A 25,793-nucleotide genomic window follows, 5' to 3' on the forward strand; every position below is an offset into this window, starting at 1 on the left:
AATCATAATTTTAAAAGATTTGTTATTTTAAAAATGATAGTATTTGAAAGTAACAGTTGGAAATTAAAATACATTATGAAAAGTTAGAGAAAGTTAAATGGAAGACTTTAAAAGAAATGGGGGGCCAGGCATGGTGCCTTACACCTGTAATCCCAGCACTTTGGGAGGCCAAGGCAGGTGTATCACTTGAGGTTAGGAGTTCAACACCGGCTTGGCTGACATGGTGAAATCTCATCTCAACTAAAAATACAAACGAACAAACAAACAAACAAAAAGTCATGCGTGGTGGTGTGCGCCTGTAACTCCAGCTACTCGGGAGGCTGAGGCAGGAGAATCACTTGAATCCAGGAGGTGGAGGTTTCAGTGAGCCAAGATAGCACCACTGTTCTCCAGCCTGGGTGACAGAGCAAGACTCTGTCTCAATAAAGAAAAAGGAAATGAGGGATGCCAATTTAAAGAAAGAAAACTTTGCTCTGGCTAATGACTTAACCCAGTGAATAATATAGAAATTATCATTTTATGTATGATCACCAATCAGTTCAATATGTGTTTATAATACTTTTATTATATACAGATGTCATCTGTCAAAGACACTTTCCTATAACTTTATAGCTGTATATTATTAATATCATCCTTTTGTGTGTTACTTTAACTTTTCAAAGTACTTTTCTTACCTACTTTGAATTTGCAATACAGGCAAGTATCATGAAAGCTGGCACACAAGAGTATAGGTGACTTGTTCACATGTTGAATGATTGGAAGAGCCAAGACTTAGAATCCAGGAACCTTGGTGCAATAGTTATTTGCCTTTACATTTTCCTCTGGACCAAGTGCACTTCCAAAGAATTCTTAAGATCCATAGGGAAATTATGTGCGTTTATAAAAAGGTGACCAAAAGATCAGATTTCTTTAAGCAATTGTCTGAGTCCAGTTTTTGTTGCAGTAACAGAATACCACAGATTGAGTAATTTAAAAAGAAAATGCATTAATTTCTCACAGTTCTGGAGCCTGGGAAGTCCAATATCAAGGTGCCAGCATCTGTGGGGTGCCTTCTTGCCAAGTCACTTCACAGCTGAAAGTGGAAGGGCAACAGAGCATGCAGGAGTGAGAGAAAGCTAGAGAGGACTGAATGTGCTTTTATAACAAAGTCACTCTCATGATAACTAACTCACTCCCATGATAATGACATTAATCCATTCATGAGGGTAGAGCCTTCACAACCTAATCACCTCTTATTAGGCCTCACCTCCCAGCATTACTATTGCATTGGGGATGAAGTTTCCAGCACATGAACTTTGGAGGACACATTCAAACCAAAGCAACAGTAAAGCTTAAAGAGAGTTAAATGTAAGGCCTGGTTCCACTAACTCCTGTCTTATATTTGAATGAATTTACCCAAAAAAAGGTCCACATGTGGAAGTAGTTTCATTCATTTGGTTTCTCCACCTCTTTGGTCATGAACCATCTGAATGTAGGATATCCCTCATTTCAAGAATTTGGGGTAGGCTGTTTAAAGTACTGAAAATATTCAAAAGGAATGTCTTCAGTCAGTTGAGGGAGAGACTCCAAATATACAAAATCTGAAGTTCATCTTTGTGGTCTGCAAGTCAGGCAAGCTACATATGAAGCTGTTTCTCACTGGTTGCTGGAGCTGATTCACATTGTTCAGCAAGCCCTCTTGTGTCCTCAGCCTTCTGACAATGACATTTCACAGACATGGATCAGTTAAACCCACGGGAGTGTAATTGGTCAGTTAAACCCACAGGAGGGTATTCCTGCTGGATTTTCTCATGGATCCCTCATGTCACTGTCTCCATGGCACTATGCTGAGTTAGCTCATCAACACCTACCTCTTACTATGTGTTTATAATACTTTTATTTACTTGTTTTTTTTTATTCAGGGCCCAAGCTATGCACAGTACATGTTCAGTCATTAAACATGTAATGTTAATTCTGTGAAGCCACCAGGTGAAATGGGAATTCTCATTCCAAATTTATGGGAGAAGAAACTAACAGAGGAAAAGGGCTGCTTCCAAAACTCCCAGCAATTAGCATTGTCATTGGTATTAAAACCCATGCTTATTTGAACTCACTACAAAAAATGGTCTAGTACCAGATCCTGCCTAAATGGAAAACAATGGTGAGAATAATTTGCTTCCATTTAGGCCAAACATCAGCAAAATTGTCATTATCTCTAAAAGTCTTTTTTATAAAACTGGCATGATTTTGGTTTTCTTGTTTTATTACTTACAGTATTACATGCATATTTTAGCTTTTTGCTGATATAGCAGAATAAAAAAGATGAATTTCTTTTTGTTCCCAGACCTGGCTTTCAAACACACCTTCCCATCTGTTGCTTTTTTGGCTTCTTCTAGGATGATTTGAAAATTAAATCATCACTGCTTTCTCAAATTCACATTTGTTAGAAGACATGATAATTTTGGGTCGTATAACTCATTTACATCCACTGTCATCAGGATGCAATTCTCTGGCACGTAGGAGATAGGAACTATTTGCTTCAGCAGTGAGGTGCCATCAGCCTCTACAATAAGCCCCAGCCCTCATATCCAGTTCGCCTTCCACTTAAGCACAGATGATTTACATTTGACCATGAGACTGTGTTTGCCAGAAACCATTGGCAACTTAAGGGGACACTAGTTTCCTTTCCTTGAATAGTGTGATTCCAGTTAGTTCTACATTTTCATCATTCACTCTTATGTTAAGTATTGTTGGAATTGTATGTAAAACATAGTATTAATTTTAAGAAATAGAAATTTGATTCTGTCTCAAATTTGGGGACATATTCTGTATACTTCAGTTTCTTCAATATGATCTCACAGTTTTAACATTAAGCAATATTTTCTCTATGGATATATCATAGAGAATGAATCCAGTATCCTGATACGTATTAACTTTAAAAATACACTTAAATGCAAGAGTAGGTATTCTGTTGTTGCTCTTGTGAGAGGAGGCTAGAGAATTTGCAGAGAGAAATGAGGAAATATTAAGAACCGATTGTACTGAAAAAACAGCTAGCACTGAGAAACAAAATTATCCCCAAGATGGTGGGAGAAAGTTTTATTAACAGTTAAGAAACCACATTTTAACAGGCACATTTCACCATAAGTGTAAAGTGTTCCCTGGTGAACAAAATCAAGTTATAGGAAAATCACCTTTTCCGAAAGGGCTTTGCACAAGGAATTACTATAACTTGCCTGTATCCTTAAAAGTTGTTTTCCTCGATGATGTGTAGCCTTTAAAATGGGAGCCTCGTGTAAAGGTGACTCCCTGGGGAGATACCTCCTTTTCCATTACCACTTAAGTTTGGTTCTACTCACTTTGGAGGAAATGATGTGTGCAAAACCAAGGGCAGGATCGACCTGTTCTGCAAACAAGGGAATCATTTACTATCTGTTAATTTATTGCAGCGGAATATCAGGCGCTCTGCAGCAGTGGGCCAGGGATGACCTCAGCAGGCAGTGGTAAGGATTCCTTTCAAAATTTACTGTCTTCAGTATGTGCAGAGGCAGCATCAGGCTTTCCTGTGGGTTTCCAGTTGATCCCTTTACACTAGTCTCGCCTGACTCCCTCTCTGGCCATCACTGTGCCATGTATCTGGGATGCTCAGAAGCCTTCAGTGGCAGAGCAGCCAGGGCACTGTGGGCACTAGGATTTCTGGGAGTGGCTGTGGGGCTTGGCCATTGAGGGGGTCAGGTGCTCTCCCAGTGTGGTTGATGGGTGCTTGCAGATGATGTGTAATGACTTTTGTTGCTCATGCTTGAGAAGAGGCAGCCTGACTCTCCACTATCAAGTACCACTCAGGATGATGGGCTGGTTGAACCATTCTCCATCTGCATTCTGAAGGATTCTTAACTGTTAAGTGCTCAGTATTATAAAATGGCAATAGAGAGCAGTGACAACCATTAACTGAGTTAGAAAAGAATGAAATATTTAGCTAGAGAAATATTGGTGCCATGCAAGGAATTAAAGTTAAAAGAGAGATTTGGAACAAGTATGAAAACAGGTGACAAGAAAGAGGAAGGGATTATTTTATTAATATAAAGCTACGTAGTTTGATTCAGGGAGATCTGAAAGAACATGGACTGGCTGAATTGATTGTCAGTTCATTCAGCATGATTAGTTTCATCATTGTGTGTGAATGAAAATGTGGAGGGGATATTTAGAGGAGGAAAGAGGAGAGGTAAGGAAACTTATAACAAATAAGGAGTTAATGGGGAATAAGTAAGTTGTGATAGGGACTTGGAAGGAAAAAAAAGTCAACCCTAATTTATAGACAAGTCAGGCACCAGGATTTGAGACTATCCATTCACTGGTTGTCATTCTGCACCTGCCTTGACTATGAGATCCCTCCTCAGCTGTGAGGTTGCAGAAGAGGGAGGGCCCCACCTCGGGTGGGCAGAGCAGCGGAGGCTTTTTCAGAGCATGTGGTGTTGGAGCTGGCTTTTGACCTGTAAATAGGCCTGCTCCAAGCATTCCTGACACAGGGTGAAGAGGGCATTATATGTTCACAGAAGAGTGTGAAGTCTGGGATAAGTAAACAAAGAATTTATATTTTAGTTTAATCTTGAGGATATTGTTGAACCTATGAAAGTTTGAACCATGAGAACGATATAATACCTTGTTTTTAGGATGGTAAGAATGGTTGCAGTGTAGAGTAGTGCAGGGTAGATGGAAGAAAGAGGGGCTGGTGGTAGGGAGACCGGTTGTCGGGACTTGGGATCTGCTGTCGATCCATTTTTCCATCTTGGTGCTCGGACTAGGAGATGTCCAGGAGGTCTCCTTCAGCTTGATTAAGGATTGGTTATCTTGTAGTGCCAGCTGAGATGCCAAGTTCCTCTCAGGAACTTGTGGGAGAAAGATTTGGCTCAGCATATCTTACAGTGAGGAAAAGAGATCGAGTGTTCTCTTTCCAGTGAAATCAATTTTTTTCCTCCTGTAGCTCCTAAGGTCATTACATTTATTGTAGTGTTATATTTTTAACAATTTATTCAATGTTTATTTTTATAATCTTAATTGATTTTGAACTTTTTTGTGGTGCAGATATAAATGAATGCGCACTAGATCCTGATATTTGCCCAAATGGAATCTGTGAAAACCTTCGTGGGACCTATAAATGTATATGCAATTCAGGATATGAAGTGGATTCAACTGGGAAAAACTGCGTTGGTAAGAAGTTTTACCCATTTTCTGAAACATTTCCTGCATAATGCATTCCTTCTTTCATTGCTGGGAGAAAACTGCCTTTGAGTAGCTTAGAGGACTGGGCAAATAGACACTTTATACTTCGGATGTCAGCACAGCATATGCATATCTTTAGTAACAAAAATTCACATCACTGAATCTTCACAGTTTATAAATAACGATGTATCAGATTCACTCCTTGAAATGATTTGCTCCTTAATATAATGATGTATCAGATTTCACTCCTTCAAAGAGAAGCTCCTTAGATATAAGATGCAGAGATTCTGAGCCATTCTCATATGACCGCAAAGTCAACCTTGATTTTACTGAGAGAGAAGCAGCTCTTCTCCCAACCATTTATTAGACTTAATCAGAGAAAACACAGCTTATTTTCAGGAATACCTGCTCTCTTAAAGTTGGGTTTTGCTTCAGACAGGCATATTATTCAGCTGAAAGCAAGCAGTTTTCCTGAGGTCCTTGAATCATGAAGCTAAATTCCCCATGACAATCATAAATGCTACAGATTACTTTATACTTTATAATCATACCTGGAGACAATTTGAATTATTATAAGGAAGAAACACCCATTCTGGAACTAACACATATCAAAGATGGACCATACTTTCTAAATATTTATTTAGTTCCTTAAATCAATAAGGTTAATCCTTTTAAATTCGACAAAATGAATTAAATTATATAAATTTAATTATATAATGTAACTATATAAAGATTAATGATTTCCAGCAAATCCATATTTTCTTCCTGCTAAAGAAATAAGTGAATTAAATAGCCTAGTGACTTTAGGCTTTGTAGATATTTAGTTTAGATACTTAGTTTAAAACCGGGTCAAGCCTCTGTTTTCCTAAAATGAGATAGTTTAGGTAAAAGCTAATGGTACAGGAGTTTTGCCTTTGTGCTTGAATTGATCATATCATTATGACTTTAAAGATCTAATGTAAAAGAGCAAAGTAGATAACAGGCGAAATTTGGGCCCTTTTTAAGTGTTCATTTTCATTGACTTTCCAGATATTAATGAATGTGTACTGAACAGTCTCCTTTGTGACAATGGACAATGTAGAAATACTCCTGGAAGTTTTGTCTGTACCTGCCCCAAGGGATTTATCTACAAACCTGATCTAAAAACATGTGAAGGTAAACCATATTTTTGTTCTTATACTGTGTACTTTGCTATCTTTTGGAATGCCATTAGAAAACCGTAAGACTAAATTTGAGTCTCCTGTATTTTAGACAGTTATGCCAATTTGGTTGAAATTCTGTGGTTCTACATGGCACTAGTATGTACTTTGTAAGCCACTTATGATATTTACTTGTAATTGGCATTTTAATTGCCATCATTTAATAGATAAAGAAAATGTTATGTGTCTGCTATTTGAGCTATTCATTCAGAAATCACATACACATTTACTCCAGATTTTCTGAATAAAAAGAAAGATTCAGCCAAGTCCCGTATTCTATACTGTAGAGATGTACGAGTCTATACTATGGAGTTATTATTTTGGCATTTCACGTAGTGTAGGAAAAACTATTTAGCCCAGCTTTACTATGTGGGATGAAGGATATGTAGTAGCAATTGAGGTCAAAGTTGAAGTACTCTTTTAGGCCCAAGACTAGCTTTTAGCAGTAATGTAGACCTGTTTTTGTTTCAGACATTGATGAATGCGAATCAAGTCCTTGCATTAATGGAGTCTGCAAGAACAGCCCAGGCTCTTTTATTTGTGAATGTTCTTCTGAAAGTACTTTGGATCCAACAAAAACCATCTGCATAGGTATTTATCTTTCTGAGAATGATTTTTCTATGTTTATCAATGTTGTTATACTTAATGTCAGCTTTTCCTGCAAAAGAATTAAGTATGGATGAACAATATTAAAAACTTCATTATTCCTTGTTTCAAATGCTATTTTTTTCTATAATTCCAAGGTGTATGTTTGACTTTTTATATAGATTCTATTAAATATTATTCCCTCATCTGCAGAAACCATCAAGGGCACTTGCTGGCAGACTGTCATTGATGGGCGGTGTGAGATCAACATCAATGGAGCCACCTTAAAGTCCCAGTGCTGCTCCTCCCTCGGTGCTGCGTGGGGAAGCCCGTGCACCCTATGCCAAGTTGGTAAGAGAAACCCATGCTGTGATTCCCATACCACTCCACTGGTCTTTGCATAAAAAGGGGAAGCCTAGTATTTCATTTATCTCGGCTCACGTGAGAATTTTCGAAGATTTAATCCTGATGGCCCCAAACATATTGCTGAATGGGAAATAAGACGTGTCAAATTTTATGTGATTTTGTTCATTTATTATTTTCTATCTTTACATTGTAATGTGGTTAGTTTGTGTTGCTTCCCTGGAGCACCAGTGCCTACCGGCTCTCTTGGGAACCTTGTGGTTAGGGGTTCTGAGCTTTTTATAGGTACAGATTCTCTTTCTAAAAGCTAATTGATGTAAAGAAACCAGTATTCATGACTAAACTTCATAAGGGTTTCTGGTGAACTTCTAAATCTGTTGGGAATTTGAGGTTTGAGAACCTTCCTCATGGTTTTGCTGATTTAGTGTTTAAATATATAAATGTGTAAATTTATGTGAATGCTAGAGGCCATGAGATCTCCAAATTATAGACTGAGTTTTCCATATTCATGTTAAAGTAATTCCATAGTGTGATTCCTATTTTCAGATGAACAGCAAGAGAGAAATCTACCTTCAGTTTCCCTCTTAGCTATCACTTTAACACGATCTATAGGGTACGTCTGTGTCTTTTGGAATATCTTAGTGGAATTGAGCTTTATTTGAGGAGACATTTCACTACTATTCTTCCTCACCTATGCAATCGCAGAAACATTTAGTTATCTCATACTTATAGCAACACAATCTACTTCATGTTCCAGGTCATCTTTCATGTTTCTTACACTACGTCAGAACTGCAAAGTCTGGATATTGTTATCTCAAATTTGTTTTCTGTTTTGTTTTTCGCTTTTTATTACAGATCCCATATGTGGTAAAGGGTACTCAAGAATTAAAGGAACACAATGTGAAGGTATTTCTCTGATTACTTATAAACCATACATTTTTGTGTGCATAATGAATGTTTGTGTTAACTTGGACTGGATAAAGCTGTCATGTAACTTCACAGGGAGAAATATGCAGCAGAGAAAAAAAAACGAGAACTACAAAACGGAACAGCTGTTAATTTCATAAGTATATATATACTATTGCTAGTGTCAGACCGCTATGTCCAAAGGACAGGGTGGGTGGCTGAAAATGTTTTAGGTTAATCACAGTTTAGAGAGACTGCACTTTCAAAATGCTATCAGGAAGAGAAAAACAGGAAGTTTTTGATGAGGCTGTAAAATTTGCGTTTCTTTGGTTTGTCCTGGCATTTTTTGTTTGCTTCACAGTCATGGATGATTTAGAAGGACACATTCTGTTTTCTCTTGTTGAAAGTCTGCATGGAGTTTCTTCAGTTTGCTGTGATTCTTTCTCGTGGAGTTTCAGATAGACATAGGTCATGGTGACTAACACAACCTGACATGACACAGCAGCTGAAAAATTTTAAAAACAGCAATTAGTCCCATATGTGGGATGAAATAAAGTTTTTTCCCTGTTAAAACAAAGAGGCACACTACAACCCCCACCCAAGGTCTTGCTTTCCAAATGATGACTGAATCCTTTGGCCTTTCTCTGGTCCAGATCTGCTGCTAATAACTTATCTGACCTCAGCAGCATATTTTGTTGTACAAGTGGCCAAAACAAAACAAAAAACCCAAAAAGGTAGATTCCACCCTCTCCCCATTGATCTCTCTTACAAGGAAAGATTCAGAATATTTTTTCAACATTCCTGGTGTGGAAAGTTATTTCTTCTAAATAGAGACACAGTGTGTATGAGTTTCTTAGCTAATGTTCCCCCCACCCCCACTTTTTTTTTGGCATTGGCAAATAAGTGCCTTTCTTTTAACTTGGTGGTGAATACTTTTCCAAATTAAGTGCAGAGAACATATTGCTCTCCATTAGGCAAACTGGGAAGGACTGGTACATTTGAGAGAGATTGGATGAATGATGAATGAATGAACATGAGTATCTTTTAATTCTCCTCAACCCAAGCTGAGACCAAAGCATGGACAGAACAGCCTGAGACCGTGGCTGAGTTAGAGTTGATTGTACATTTTCTGGTGATTTATCAGAACTTCTTAAAAGAGACCCTTCACTGGCCCACATATTCCTTGGTGGGATATTTTTCTATGCTGACCTTCAAGCTGTTTCTTCTTTGCTAGTTTGAAAAACCAGGTTTTTGCTTCTCTACTCATTTCCAGACATCTGGTCTCATAAAGCAAATTATATTGCCGGGAACCTTACCTGAAATGTCCACAGCTACCAGAGCTGTCTCCAAGAACTCACACCAGCTGCCTGTCTCTACAACTCAAAAAGTTATTCCCTGAAGCCAATGGAGAAGCTCTTACATATTTAGTAATAGGTGGGCTCGTTCTGGTTGCTATTCAGACACCCTAGAAATTCTACACGAACTATTTGTAGGCAAACTAGTTTTATGAACTTACCAGGTTCAAAATGGGGAATAATTATGACTTCATGAGTAGAATAAGGTAGAATGATATTATCAAGATATATTAACTTTATGCTTTTTTTTTCTTTTTAGATATAGATGAATGTGAAGTGTTCCCAGGAGTGTGCAAAAATGGCCTCTGTGTTAACACTAGGGGGTCATTCAAGTGTCAGTGTCCCAGTGGAATGACTTTGGATGCCACAGGAAGGATCTGTCTTGGTAAATACTGAGCTCATTATTTTTCTAATAATAATTTATTAAAGATTATTAAAAATGAAGTTAACAAGATATAGCTGAGCACTTAGCTTCAGGTACAGACACACACTCCAAAATTCATCATGTCCAATAGGGTCCATGGCCGCTCCTTTGACAGTCTTTCAAGTAGTAAGGAGCAACTGTAGTTTCTGTTGATATGCAACTATTCCTTAAATCACTAGCATCACAGTTATTTTTCCAGAGCTCTTAAATCGGCCCCATATGCCATGAACTATAAAATACAAGCTGAGTGGTGGAGAGAAGAACAATATTTGCACATATTTGGAAACTGTAGCCCATGTCTTCTAAGCATATCCTGACATTGGCCAGAAGGACAGGTCCTTGCAAAAACACCTGTGGAGATCAGGAGTGAAGATGCCACTCCCCTGAAAAGTGAACCTGAGAAAGCCCAGGGCAGGTATCACTGCTAGTCATAGTGGGTTACTCTATGCCAACTGCTAGAGCCCAAGTGGGATCCTCTAGCCAAATTGTCTCACCCCAACCCTAAGTCCTTAGAACTCTAAGTCCTGAGTCCCTGTGGGCTCATGATAGTGGCAAGTTTGAGATCCCACAGTCATGCATCTAAGGTCTGGCAGATTTATTCTGGGTTACTACTATGGCTTCTGCCTGCCTAGAGTATATCTCTTAGATCACTGGTTTCTGAGTCCATGACTCTGGAAATGATGCTTACCTGTACTTCGCATCTGAAACCACATTACTCTGAAGTGTATGCTCAGTGAAGATTATTGTAGGTAGTTAAAAAAGTGTTATACAGTGAAGGATTTTGATCACTTACAAATTAGAATTAACAAACCTTTAAATATTGAACTTTATAGTTCATAGTGCAAATAAATAATATGGAATGGAAGTGGGAATTCAAAGCCAAAAGTATTTTTGTAATTAAGGATGTCAGTTAATGCTATTCTGAGTCTTAGTTTGTTTGTTTAGGTGGAATCCGTATTTAATGAGAATCTTCTTCTAGGTTCTTCAGTTGAAAGATGCTTCAGTGTTTAATTTAGGATTCATCATAAAATAATTTATCTTAATATGGGCAGTCTGAATATAAAGCTGCACAGAATACTTCAAAAACTTTCTAACGTTAGAGGAAACCCAGGGAGTTAGATAAATTGTTAATGACCCCATTGTGAAGGAGAAAGAGAAGGAAGATATGTCTTATGTTTCAATTACACTTCATTATTTTCAGATGCATAATCTCATTTGGGCTTCACAGAACCTTCTGAGAGATGAGTGCAACATCCTATAACAGATGTGGAAATTCAGGTTTAGGATAATTTATTGAAGAAAGTCCACTGAGTTACAGAAGGGGACCAAAATCCAGCTCTTCTGACCTCTGCTCTGCTAGGCTTTCTGCTCTTCTTCATAATGCCATGAATTTGGGTTTGGGGCTAGAGGTATCCCACATGTACCTTGAAGAACGTGCCCATAAGCATGTGTTTAGGTGAAAGGAATATTTGAGAAGAAAAGTGAATGGCTTTTATTTGCATTTTTCTCTTTAATCTCAAGTAAGGCAGTCCTCTTTCCAGAGTTCACCATTCCACCTTTCCAAAAATGAAGTGGATCTGAGGAAAAGGTGATTGCACTAGGGCAGACATGCTCCAACAATAAAGAGTACAGTTGGCTTTTAGCTGTGGAGGACATGCCAAGACATCATGGCGTGCATGCGTCCGTGATAGATATTTCTGTACAGGAGAAAACTTCTCCCGAAAGAGCACTGTGGGAGCTCTCAGAATACTATTCCTTATGTAGAATTATCAGACGTTGAAAGGGAACTTTTCAGAAATAGGAGGTGCAAACATGGGCTGACAAAGAGAGTCTTTATTAGGTAAGGATACTTACCCCAGAGCCCGGGGTTTTTTTGGTTTTTTTTTTTTTTTTTTTTTTTTGAGGAATAAAACTAATTCCAGTCAATAAGTATACAGCAAATTATTACATGTGCACATGTGCAGTATTTTGCCTAACAGAGTGTTGGCAGTTTGGGACAGTGGAAGCCGTGTGGCTCTATTTAACCTCCTTTGATTCCCTCTGACAGATATCCGCCTGGAAACCTGCTTCCTGAGGTATGAGGACGAGGAGTGCACCCTGCCTATTGCTGGCCGCCACCGCATGGACACCTGCTGCTGCTCTGTCGGGGCAGCCTGGGGTACTGAGGAATGCGAGGAGTGTCCCATGAGAAATACTCCTGAGTACGAGGAGCTGTGTCCCAGAGGACCCGGATTTGCCACAAAAGAAATTACAAATGGAAAGCCTTTCTTCAAAGGTACCATGTTATGTTTTCCATGGCCAATTGCCTTCCTTTTTAGACCAATAGGATGCATTTTCATGATCTCAGCACTCTACTTGATCATCCCAGCATGGAATTTTTGCTTTCTGAATTATATAATTATCTTTGTTTAGAAAAGTATGGAATTTTTTTTTTTAACTGTTTGGTCCAAGAAGTCCTGGGGGTTAAAATTGTTCTGTATGGAGAGATAGTTTCTAGATGGCCCTCTTAAATGTCGGTTACGTAAATTCAAAGGAACTTTAATTTTGCTTCCAAAGGCTATGGTAATTCATTGCTGAAGAAGGACTTGGTGTTCTGGAGATTTAATCTCCCAGTTCTGTCTCACATGTAAAAATGAACTTGCATATTTCTTGAGTATTTGGTCTTGTTTTGGAAAAAGGCCCCGTAGTGGAAAACTCAGGTCACATGTTACATGTATGCAGAGTCTTCCCAGTGTACAAGAAGCTCTTTAAATTATATTAATGAGATCTTGAGCTGGATACGGTGGTTCATGCCTATAATCCTAGCACTTTGGGAGGCCAAGGTGGGCAGATTACTTGAGTCCAGGAGTTCAAGACCAGCCTGGGCAACATGGTGAAACCCTGTGTCTACCAAAAAAAAAAAAAAAAATAGCTAGACGTAGTGGTGCACACCTGTAATCCCAGCTACTCAGGTGGCTGAGGCACAAGAATTGCTTGAATCTGGGAGGCAGAGGTTGCAGTGAGCCAACCACACCACTGCACTCCAGCCTTGACGACAGAGCAGATCCTGTCTCAAAAAAAGAAAGAAAGAAATATTAAGGTATATAACATTGAGAAAATATTTTAAAATTGTACAAATTATTTGCAAATAATTTAAATTATAAATTATATCTGAAATTTTTATATTTTTGGCATATCCAAAACAGCACCAAACAGTATTAAGTGAATATCTCATTCTGCTACACAGTCAATTGATAGCTATAGGATAATATATTCTAATAGTGTTCTATGTGCTTTAAATGTAGATACTAGTGGTTTAGAATATATTATCTATTCATTCAGCAAGTAGTGGTTAAATATTCACCATGTGTCAGGCAGTGTGCTGGGCCCTAGAAGTCTGAATAGACACATTCTTTGCTTCTTTAACAATGCTTTATAAAATGTAGAAATTTGAAAGGCTAGAACTGTTTACAAAGTCATATATCTCATGAATCATCACACTTTCTTTGAAATGTGTACTGTCAAGACCTTAAATCAAGAACTTCCAACCTTCCTGATTTGAAATGGTGGGCACTGAGACCTCCTGACTGCTTGCTCATAAACTTATTTTGCCCCACATTTTCTTATTCTTGAAGATATCAATGAGTGCAAGATGATACCCAGCCTCTGCACCCACGGCAAGTGCAGAAACACCATCGGCAGCTTTAAGTGCAGGTGTGACAGCGGCTTTGCTCTTGATTCTGAAGAAAGGAACTGCACAGGTCAGTGAATGAGCCTCAAGGGCCAGGAGAGGGGACGTCCTTTAAAACTCTTTATCTTTAACATATTGCCGCAAGAATTAAGGCTGTCCTGAGACTCATTTGCTGCCACTTGCTGTTTTTGTGCAGACATTGACGAATGCCGCATATCTCCTGACCTCTGTGGCAGAGGCCAGTGTGTGAACACCCCTGGGGACTTTGAATGCAAGTGTGATGAAGGCTATGAAAGTGGATTCATGATGATGAAGAACTGCATGGGTAAGTTTGGGATCGTTTGATCAACACAGAAAGAGAAGGATTCCATGAAGCTTTGATGGCTCATAGCCTATGTCCCAGATTCTTCCTGCTGCCCCAGTGCACCAGGCTCCAGACCAGTGAAGTTGGGAATCAGTCTGCAACAGAGGGAGACTGAGGTAGTAAGAATGAGGGAATTCATGCTGTGGGTTTGTGGGTGATGGCGGAGACCAGTTGTGGGTCCTTGAGAAGTGAGTTTAACACCTGAAATGGATACCCAGGGAGAAGAGAGGACAATTGAAACAGAAGCTGTAGTAGAGGTCCCTTTACAAGATGTCTGTCCAACACTTCTAGAAAAGCCACTTGATAAACTAGTTGCTTTAGGTCTGGTTTCCTAGAAACAAAGTTTGAAATGGAGATTCTTGCAGAAGTGGTATTTCTTTCTGTGAGCAAGTTCTCTCAGAAGGTACTTGTCAGGAAGTTAAGGAAAGCAGGGCAGTGCAGGAGAAGAAAATAAACCAAGAGTTTGGCTGCATTTTGGTTTTAGTCTGATCCTGCAGGGAGCTCTGGTGTATGAATAACACCAGAGAGTTGTCCCACCTTGAGACAAGGAGGTCAATATGGACACCCAGCAATGGGCAGGGGAGGAGTGCTTGGTCTGGTAGAGGAGATGAGGCCCCCATCTTTAACATGGTCATTTCCATTTTGCAGATATTGATGAGTGTCAGAGAGATCCTCTCCTATGCCGAGGTGGTGTTTGCCATAACACGGAGGGAAGTTACCGCTGTGAATGCCCGCCTGGCCATCAGCTGTCCCCCAACATCTCCGCATGTATCGGTAAGGAGAAAGACTTTCACACCATGTACTTGTGTTCAGTTGTTTGAACAACATCACTGCCAGAGTTGGAAGCTTATGTTTGGGTGTTTGTTCTCCTTATTTTCCCAACAGACATCAATGAATGTGAGCTGAGTGCACACCTGTGCCCCAATGGCCGCTGCGTGAACCTCATAGGGAAGTATCAGTGTGCTTGCAACCCTGGCTACCATTCAACTCCCGATAGGCTATTTTGTGTTGGTAAGTTATTTTATTTTATTTTATTTTATTTTATTTTATTTTATTTTATTTTATTTTATTTTATCTCTCCCTAAAACACTGCATGTACTCTGAGTTTTGTTTTCATCACTACTTTTACTTATCTTTCTTGTTTCCCTGCAATATTCTTTTTACAGTGGCTCACAATCTTTGGATCTCATCTCCATTATCTGTTTACAGAGCCAGTTAAATGATGGACATAGGATGTTTTAGCTCTAATAAGCATAATTTGATCCATGCCGTTTGGATAGGGAACAGTAGCAGCATGTGCTTTGTCTACACACATGCATACCAATGCACATTAACAAATGGTAACTAACCACCTGAAATAAACTAAACACGGTAGTGCTGTGGAAAAGACCAAAAAGCTGAGGTGAAATCTCTGCCCTTATGTGGTTTAGATCAGCTAAAAGATTTCAAAAAATAACTATTGGAAAGAAGACCATGGAATGTTCATATCTTACGCTGCAATTGAGGCTATGCCTGGCACTCCTTAAAGATGGGTTTTTGTGGGACAAGAATTTTGCTTTGTGGTCAGCCCTCTGTAGGTTTAGTCGTGCTGTGAAGAGTGGCACAGACAGTCCTGTGGCTTTATTGTGCCCCGAGTCAAAGTGAAACTTTGTAGAAACTGCCAGTTTTTGCCTGGTTTGGGGTGTACACCATGTGGAACTGCCAAGTCTCACATGGTTTCCACCCAAAACCATAAATCAGCCCAAAGTTTTCTGAAACATGGCCCAGGACAACTCAGAACTTCAACTCAGGTTATTGAAAAAGATTGGAACCTCAGCCAATCAAACTGAATTTCAAGTTTATAAGTGAATCTGTGGCCAAGAGAATTTCATCCACGTGCCTATTATCATAACTGAGATGTGTTCTCCTAGCACCCAATACTTCTCCTGCATTGCAAATGGCACATCATGCATGGTGCAATTAATTGTTCATCTGTCTCCTGGTCGCAGTGTAATCATTTTGAAGGCATGGATTGTGTCTGTCCCATTCACTATTAGATTCTCATCTCTAGCACATAGTAGGTATGTCATTAACGTTTGTTGAAGGAATCAAACGGTGACTGCCAATTGCCCTAGAATGCTTTTTCCCCTTTATTTGACCTATGCCTGGAAACTTTAAAAATGTGCCACGCTCATAAACACAGAGGGAGGTGTGTTAGCCCATTTTTGTGATACTGTAACAGAATACCTGAAACTGGGTGATTTATAATGAACAGAAATTATTAGTTCACAGTTCTGGAGGGTGGGAAATCCAATATCAAGATGCCAGGATTTTGCATGGTCCTTCTTCCTACATTATCCCATTGAAGAAAACACGAGGGTGAAAGAGAGCAAGAGGGGGCTGAACTTGCTCTTTTATAACAGCACCGATCCCACCATGAGGGTAGAGCCCTCGTAGGATGATTACCTCTTTTAAAGGCCCTGCCTCTTAAATAGTGTTACAATGGCAGTTAAATTTCAACATGAGTATTGGAGGGGACAGACATCCAAACCATATCAGAAGGTGATATTGTTTTCATTTCTCTTAGACATTGATGAATGCAGCATAATGAATGGTGGTTGTGAAACCTTCTGCACAAACTCTGAAGGCAGCTATGAATGTAGCTGTCAGCCGGGATTTGCACTAATGCCTGACCAGAGATCATGCACCGGTGAGTAGGTTCTAGCCTTATGTTGAATCTCTCGGTAGGTTCCTAAGTAAAGTAGTTGAGGTCCCAGGCTTTGGAGTCAAGCAGGCTTGAGTCCAAACCCTTGTTTGTCATATATTTTAACTGTATCCTTGATCAAGATACCTATTATTAGAATCCTCATCTATTAAATGAAGTTCAAATTGCCTGCATAAAATAGTATTTACAGAGCTTACCATAGTACCTGGCACATAATAAATGGAATATAAAATACATTTTCCTTCATTGACCAGACTTTTGAAGAGTTTGGTGTTTTGGCCTAATTCAGTGCAACTCCAGGTTTATCCCTTGAACCATCGGCAACAGCATCACCTGAGAACTTGTTAAAAAATGTAAAATCTCAGGCCTCATTCCAGATCTACCGTTATCAGAAACTACTGGGGTAGATCCCAGGAATTTGTTTTCACAAGCTCTCCAGATGATTTGGATGCATGCTAAAGTTTGAGAACCAGTGGTCTAATTTACACTTCCTTTTGTGGCTGCGAGAGCTGTGAGCCAGGTAGAGGTGAGAAACAAAGTGGGTAATAACATAGGCTTTGATTTTGGCTTGGCTTAAGAAGAGAATTTGGATTTAGGAGCCAAAATTATTTTACTGACCTAGAAAAATGTCCCTTAAAAAATCTAGATATAAATTTGGCTACAAAAATTGTTGAAAATAAGGCCAGGCATGGTGGTTTATGCCTGTAATCCCAGCACTTTGGGAGGCTGAGGCAGGCAGATCACCTGAGGTCAGGAGTTCAAGACCAGCCTGACCAACATGGTGAAACCCCATTTCTACTAAAAATACAAAATTAGTTGGGCGTGGTGGCACATGCCTGTAATCCCAGCTACTTGGGAGGCTGAAGCAGGAGAATCGCTTGAACCTGGGAGGTGGTGGTTGCAGTGAGCCAAGATCGTGCCATTGCATTCCAGCCTGGTGACAGAGTGAGACTCTGTCTCAAAAAAAAAAAAAAATTGTTGAAAGTAAATATTATTACTAAGAACATCTAAGTAGATATGGTTATTTCAAGTAATTCTTACCTTAAAATATTGCTAAAACAGTTGATAGAATTCAGGCATTTATAATTTGACAATAGGGAAAAGATTTATAATAATTTTTGAATGATAAATTAAATGAAAGAAAGATTTTAAATAAATAATAGACTTTTAATCAGGTGTGGACTTTGCCCTTGAGCAGTATATTATAAATATTGAAAAATATTTTTTCCTTTTTTACCAAGGATAACCCAATGGGCTAGTTTATGCAAAGCTTCATTTGGATTTGAGAGTTAATAGTCTTATACTAGTAGGCTAAGTTTATTTGACTTTGGTCAGTTAATGTTTTCTCACTGAACAGTGGAACCAATATCAACAACCTGTGGTTGTTGGTTTTATTCTTTGCAGACATCGATGAGTGTGAAGATAATCCCAATATCTGTGATGGTGGTCAGTGCACAAATATCCCTGGAGAGTACAGGTGCTTGTGTTATGATGGATTCATGGCATCTGAAGACATGAAGACTTGCGTAGGTAAGCAAAGAAGACAGAATTTTTCATCTTGTCTTGTTAGTCATAAGCACTGTTAAATGACATAAAGTTAGTTTGGGTCACTGATAGAAAGATTCCATAGGAAAAGGAAGGATCTTTAGGGGCACAATACTCATATTTTAACCAGCATTCCAAAGAGAGCGTTCTTGTGGCTATTAAATAGTACTCTTGTCAGATATGTTATGTGGACTGACTGACCATTCGTCAACTCCAGATGGACATTTCTTTTATGCCTATCCATTACTTTTGTCCACTTAACCCTCCTTCTGCTTTGACTATCGTGTAGGCTTTTTAAATCCTTGACTAAAGGCAAACAAAATTTACTTCTGACAAGAATGCAGTAAACTTTAGAACTGATCTCTTTGTTTTGTATAGCTTCTATTGTTATGCCTTCAAATTTGATAAACTTTTCTTCTACAATCTCTAATCTGCCTTTCCTCACATACAGTGTCTTTTTCATCTCAGATGTTGTAGTTTTCACCTCTAAAAGTTCGACTTGGGTATTTTTTCATATATTCTGTGTCTCTGCATAAGTTCAATCATTCCTCTAGCTGTTTGAACACATGGAATACAGTTAAAATAACTTTTAGCGTCTTTGTCTCCTAATTCTATCATCTGCGTTATTTCTAGGTCATTTGAATAAATTGACTTTCTTCCTTATTTTGGGTCATATTTTCCTGCTGCATTGAGTGACTGGCAATTTTTGATTGGATGCCAGATATTGTAAATTTTGCCTTACTGAGTGCTAGATATTTTTGTATTCCTATAAATATTTTTGAACTTTGTTCTGAGGTATAAATTACTTGGAAACACATAGATCCCTTTCAAAGTCTTGCTTTTAAGCTTTTAAGCTACACTTAGTCTAGGAGTAATTTTGCTCTGTTAGTGAGGTAAGACCGTTCTGGATATTCTACCTGATTCCCTGTGAATTATGAGGTTTTCCAGGCTGGCTGGTGGGAACAGGCACAATCCCAGACCCCCTGTGAACTTTGAGGATTGTTCCCTCTCATTTTCTTGGGTAGTGCTTTCCCCAGCCTTGAGTAGTTTGTTTCCTTATATGAATGTGCTGGTCACTACTCATCTGAATACTTGCAGAAGACTCTCGGCAAATCTCTGGCATTGCTTTCTTCTGTGTAGCTCTCTCCTGTCCTTTACTCTGCCCTATGAACCCTAACTACCTCAGCCTTCCAGGATGCCCAGATTCATCTCCACAACTCAGGGACAGTGCCTGGCTCCATCTGGTACCTCCTCCTTATGCCATGGAGTTAAAACTCTCCTATTCAGTAATCTGCGGCAATTGTAGGATTCACCTAGTTTTTCTTTCCCTAAGGGATCACTGTCTTTTGTTGTCTAATGTCCAATGTCTAGAAAACCATTTTTTAAGGTATCTATTGCCCATTTTTTTGGTTGTTTCATCTGAGAATGTAATTTTAATTCCTGTTATTCTATCTTGGCCAGAAGCAAGAGTCTAGTATTGATTATATTTACATTTTTATGACATTTATTTTCTGAAAGCCTCTACTGAAAATTTTTGAAGTCCTAGAATTAAAATAAATGTCATAAAAATGAATAATTTTTAATTTGGAAAAGAAGTGAAGTCTTTAACTACTCACACTAAGACAACCAGTTCATCTATCCTTTCTTTCAAAATATGAAAACTAAATTGTTAGCATCATGCAGACTGAATTAAATTTTTCATCCTGCAACAGAGTGTGCTGTTCTAAAAAGTTTTCTAGACTGTCACATAAACAAGCTCTAAACTCAGCATGGAGCCCATCTGTTTATTGGATTACCTGGCCTGCTGCTTATGGGCCAGATGAAAGCCAGTCTGAATCATGAGCTTGCAGTGTAAAGAATGAAGAGCAAATGTAAATTGGCCTCTAAAATTTAACATTGTTTTTCTGAGCGAAAGCATTTTACCTTTTCTAATTTATTTGTCATAGTTATTATGTCTCGGGGGGAAAGTATTCAATGATATCAAATAGCTACATGTATTAACAATATCTATGTTTTACAGATGTCAATGAGTGTGACCTGAATCCAAATATCTGCCTAAGTGGGACCTGTGAAAACACAAAAGGCTCATTTATCTGCCACTGTGATATGGGCTACTCTGGCAAAAAAGGAAAAACTGGCTGTACAGGTGTGTTTGTTCAAGTAGAACAATAAAATATTAAGTAGTTAAGAGATCGGTATCATAATTATAGATTGATATATGTTTTAAAACTCATATGTTTTAACTACATTATAAAGCATTTTGCATAACATTTTTCATTAATTTAGCTTCCACTTCTTTGAGATTTGTCATCGTTTATATTAGATCCAAGTTGAAGGTTTTTTTCTTGACCTGTGGGGGAAAAAAGGTGTATTGAATAAATTAACACTGTAAATAGCACATTTTTAAGGGTTAAAAATCACATTTTCATATCAAATTAGTGAACATGCTAATTACCAAATATTCATGGCCCTTTACTGAAGCAAGCCTTTTCCAATAACCTCCTTTGCCAACACTTCATTTAAGGTTTACAACTGGAATTGCTCTTTAAAGGAACACATCCTACAATTCATATATTTCATCAATTCTCACTAGTCTTCCAGTGCCTTAAATAGGAGCACTTTTGATGTATTAAGTCATGTTAGTCCAAATAAGTCTTTATTCATGGGACTTAGCAAATCTTATGAAGTGATAATGGAAGCATTTGCAATGTTGTTTGTCTATTACCAATAGCACATGAGAAAACGTTTTCACAATATTTGTAGGAGACTATCCTATTAAATGCCAAATGGAAGAAGTTACTCTGTGGTAATGACATTGTGTTTAGTTTATAAGGGTTTAGTTGGTATTTTCAAATATGAGGCAATGACATTAAGTCCATGGAATGATATAATAAAGTTTTACTCTAGTTACTTATATTAATTTGACAGATTATGGCATATAACATAATTTAAAACATAATGGAAACCATGGTGAGCTTGAATTAGGTAACTGAATAATTTCTTAATAAATAACAGTCTTTAATTCCAAAAACCAGTTTGGCAAGCTCTTATGACTTAAAACAAACATTAAAATATTTGCAGATTGGCAATGTGGCAAATGTGCAGATCCTCCTCTTAATTATATCAGCATATTTCAAGAAAACACCAAAATATATTTATTATTGTTTCAAACTGGCCAATAATGCTATTTCAAATTTATTGATATGTAGGATAAGGGCAATAATATTATTGTTGGTTCAAAAATAACAGATGCTAGCCAAATTATGAGAAGAAGCATGAAGCTGGAATGTTTTCATTTTCACTATGCTACTCCTTACATGAAGCCTGGCTAGGGGTCCATTCTGATAAATGGCACAGTGTTTAAACTCTCAACTCCCCATATGGCCTCTCAGTACAAATGGTGCCTAGCTTTGTATGTCTGTGGTTCAAGCTTTATTTTTAGCTTCCAGTAGAAATATAGGACTTGGTAAGGGATGATGGTCTGGCAGTAGTGAAAAGAAAGGTAAGATAGTTCTGTATTATGTTTTAACTAATAGAGGATAATACCACTGTTTTGCTAAGCTGAGCACGTTGAAATTCAACCCAGAGGCAGTGATGCTTATGAAAGGAGAAGTTAATCTCATGGAACAGCCTTCATTCCCCATAAGAAAGAGGTCTCTAGAATTCAGTGCTCCAAATTCTAGCTAACTGGGTCATGTGCAGTGGCTGATTATTTTAGGCCTCACCCTGAAGAAAGCTTAAATTTTCATGTTATTTAATATAGCTTTAGGTAAATGAGATATAATGTATACAATGCTGCTGGCGCAGTGCTGGTCAATAAATAAAAGCTATTGTCAAATTAAATGAAACATAGACACCGTGTCTAGAGACCATTTTAATGAAAGCCATTGCTTCTAGTCTATATCTATTGTCCATTGTTTTGTTGTTTCATTTGAGAATGTAACAGTCTAGCAAAAATTTTATGCTACTGTTTACTGACTCATGCTTGAACTCAGTTTAAAGAAGGAAAATCTTACTCTTTATATTGAAAGGCTTGTTTTTTGTAGTTGAATTTGCACAGATACTAAGAGCATGGTAACAGAGCTGTGCACTACAGTTGCACGAAGTGGCACCAGGTTTACATTAAGAACAGCAGCCTTTGAGTCGATCACATGAACATAGATCTGAAGTCAAAGAAACACTTGATCCTCTTCAAATCTTTTTCATAGATTTGAAGTCAAAGAAACACTTGAGCTCTTCCTCCAGTTTTAAAAATTACAGCCTAGAATGATTTTCCAATTTGCTAAAATCCAGCTGGCACTGTAGGAAGACTTGAGTTTTATGCCCCTTTGATACCAGAGTAACATGGCATGTGATATTCTCATCTGAAGGAGTAGTACCCTGAATTGTGTTCTTAGTAAATCCACTCATTCATGATCTTGAACAAATCACCAGGGTGCTCTGCAGTTACTCAAATGTTCTCCTTGGGTAAGTAACAGCCCTGACCTGTGGAAGGGCATCACATTTGATTGGAAATGGCTTACTCAAACAGTAAGTTTGGTATACTTGAAAACATGTTTTTAAAAATCTGGGGCAAAATGTTCTTTGAATCCCATGTCACTAAGGCTCTTTTAGCTGCTTTTAGATTAAAATTCATGTCATTCACAACTTAGAACACCGTCAGGTTACCTTGGTGATGGCTTTGTTTATAATGTTCCAGGCAACTAATGTAAGTAGAGATAGGTATCTTGCCTAATTGGATAAGCAAGCAGACAAAAGGAATACGTCTACTTATTTATCTATTTATTTCATTAGATAGATTATTGTTTAATGAAAAGAATTATGAAAATATGTATGCTATTTCATGAGGAGAAATTTTGTTTCATGAGAACTAAGAAAAAGACCTCTGGGCTCCATTACAGTTTTGTCTAAATATTTCAGCTCCCTGTCATTACTGAGTATTTCCATTTTAACAAATAAACATGTTTTTTCCCCCAATCACTTTAGCAGTGTTCAGAATCCACCCACTGACTTACATTCCCAGCCCACACGGATGCTAAGGGTTTCTTTTTACTCCGTAAGCTTTGTTCAGACCATGGGTATTGCCAAGGGGGAATGTTCCATTTAATGGAGAGAGAATACATTTGCTTGAAACACAGAACACAGCTATCCTTGGCTTAAGTGGGCTGGATTACAATTTTTCTATGACCCAATGTAAGGCATCTGCTGCTTGTTCTACACAATTAAGGCCCTGCTAGGTGTCATCTTTGATGGGTGGTCCTGGCTTTCACAAGCTAATTTTAAGACCCTACCTCCCATCACGTGCTTACTTAGTTAATGAATAAAGCAAGCATACCATTAAGTGGAATTAAATCAGACGTGTTTTCAGTTAAAACGGCGGGATTTCTGCGTAATGCCGTATTGGAAACTAGCTGGTTCCTTTCACAAGGGAAATGTCTCTGGTGGATCTTGGTCCATAGGAGAGAATCATATATTTCAACCACCAACAGTCAGTGAGAATTTGTGTTCATTTCCTTCCAGTTTCTAATCACCGCTAATTTTCCTTCACTGGCTGTCGGCCTGTGAAAACTCCATGGGTGTTCAGTTAATAGTGTTGGCTCAAATTTGGATCCAAATTAAGAAATCCTCACGTTTGGCCTCTCCATTCATGGTAACGCCCTCTTCCTCAATGCCTAATCAAGGAGTTTCTGCAGTGCACAGCTCTGCCAGGTTAGGATCCAGGAGACGGATGCCCAGATGGCAGGGAAGGCAGGTGTTTGTGTGGGTGATACAGCCTATCCCTGCATGACTGTAAGAGGAGGCCACAGCAGCCCTGGGCACAAGCCCGTACTTGGATGACAGACTTGCATGGGACGTACCTAGAGCCTGTGAGCAGGGTCAGCTCACACCACACCCTTGCCCTTCAAGAGAACCATGCAAGAGGACCTTTGAGTCTTTGTGACAAAGGTTTGATGGAGTTAAGAAGGTTGCGGTGTCACTTTAAATTTGAATTTCTTTGCTTTTCTTGGCTTATGCTATTCTTAATCTTAAAAAGCAATTTTCTGTTTGCAGCAAACTTGTGCAGGAAAGAGAACATTTTTACAGAAAGAGATATTCTTGGCAAACATGTACTATGTTTCCTTTACGTTATTGAAGAGGGTTTCAATATAGCGTTTTTGTTTGCTTGTTTTCCTTATGGCTCACTTTCCCCTTCTGTTTGCTTTTATGATGAATTACCGTCCAAGTCTGCCATAGAAACAGTTAATGAATGATAGTTGGTGCATGCATGCACACACACCCACATGCAAAAACCTTTTTGGAGATGCTTTTATACTTTATGACCACTTGAAGTCTCTCCAATTGTTACATACTGAGAGTGTAAAGCATTGAGATAATAACTTATACAAATACTCACAAAACGGAGAATTGAATATTGACTCCTGAGTTACTCTCTCCTATTACCCAAAAGCCCATGATACACAGCCTCTTGTAAATATAGTTTCTTTTCACTTTGAAAACATTGCCATAAAACTGAAAACACTTTCTTAAATTGTAAATTTCTATTAGCATATTACTGATGGTTTTTAAAGGAGACTCTCCGTTAAAAAGAAATGATAATTTTCTTAATTGCAAGATTAAACATGGAAGGTAAAAGCCATATGAAAATGATAATACTCATAAAATAAGAGTACCTTTGGTCATTAGAAAACTGGAAAGAAAAAGGTTAGAGAATTACTAGATTAATAGGTTGTGGTCATCTCTGAAAATCATGCTTAGTAGAAGATATTAGTGAGTATTTCTATAAGTCAGTTAATATTCACCAATATTTTGGGAACTCCATAAAGCAAGGCCTAGAATAAAATCCTGATATGACTAAAGAAATGAGCTCAGCTGGGCACAGTGGTTCACGCCTTAATCCCAACACTTTGGGAGGCCAAGGCGGGCGGATCACCTGAGGTTAGGAGTTCAAGACCAGCCTGACCAACATGGTGAAACCCCATCTCTACTAAAAATACAAAAAAAAAAAAAAAACGGGCGTGGTGGCAGGCACCTGTAATCCCAAGTACTAGGGAGGCTGAGGCAGGAGAATTGCTTGAACCCAGGTGGCGGAGGTTGCAGTGAACTGAGATCGCACCATTGCACTCCAGCCTGGGCAACAAGAGCAAAACTCCATCAAAAAAAAAAAAAAAGAAAAGACAGAAAGAAGCTCAGCTAGGCAGCTGTGGCCCAAGGGAAGGAGTGCCAATCACCAGATGGGGAAACTGAATTTCAGGAGGTCCTGGCTCTGCCCCTCACTGACTGTAGGACCCAACTTCTTTGTCTTCTTCTGAGAAACTGAGGATTGGGAGAATGGAATTACGAGTTCTTTCCACTTAGAAAATTACTTGATTCTATAACATCTGGAGGCTTTGATACTTATGCAATTGAAGCTTTTTGTGTCCACATAAGATTATTTGTCAGAGATCATGACAAATATAGGAGAAAAATTTATGCAGGACT

The 25,793-nt window shown here is 38.5% G+C and overlaps 1 protein-coding gene across 1 annotated transcript in view; it reads left to right on the forward strand.

Annotated features, from left to right (window-relative positions):
- The window catches only part of FBN1 (fibrillin 1), a 238,356-nt gene that overhangs the window by 142,772 nt on the left and 69,791 nt on the right, over positions 1 to 25,793 (forward strand). The window contains exons 18-32 of the mRNA XM_030814124.1: positions 3,429 to 3,482; positions 5,062 to 5,187; positions 6,229 to 6,354; positions 6,870 to 6,989; positions 7,197 to 7,334; positions 8,202 to 8,252; positions 9,867 to 9,992; positions 12,079 to 12,306; positions 13,646 to 13,771; positions 13,898 to 14,026; positions 14,714 to 14,839; positions 14,951 to 15,076; positions 16,632 to 16,754; positions 18,174 to 18,299; positions 20,335 to 20,460. Coding sequence (XP_030669984.1) covers positions 3,429 to 3,482; positions 5,062 to 5,187; positions 6,229 to 6,354; positions 6,870 to 6,989; positions 7,197 to 7,334; positions 8,202 to 8,252; positions 9,867 to 9,992; positions 12,079 to 12,306; positions 13,646 to 13,771; positions 13,898 to 14,026; positions 14,714 to 14,839; positions 14,951 to 15,076; positions 16,632 to 16,754; positions 18,174 to 18,299; positions 20,335 to 20,460 — 1,851 coding nt within the window. The remainder of the gene's footprint in view (positions 1 to 3,428; positions 3,483 to 5,061; positions 5,188 to 6,228; positions 6,355 to 6,869; positions 6,990 to 7,196; positions 7,335 to 8,201; positions 8,253 to 9,866; positions 9,993 to 12,078; positions 12,307 to 13,645; positions 13,772 to 13,897; positions 14,027 to 14,713; positions 14,840 to 14,950; positions 15,077 to 16,631; positions 16,755 to 18,173; positions 18,300 to 20,334; positions 20,461 to 25,793) is intronic.

The sequence above is a fragment of the Nomascus leucogenys genome, chromosome 6 (assembly GCF_006542625.1).
Source record: "Nomascus leucogenys isolate Asia chromosome 6, Asia_NLE_v1, whole genome shotgun sequence".
Lineage (NCBI taxonomy): Eukaryota > Metazoa > Chordata > Mammalia > Primates > Hylobatidae > Nomascus > Nomascus leucogenys.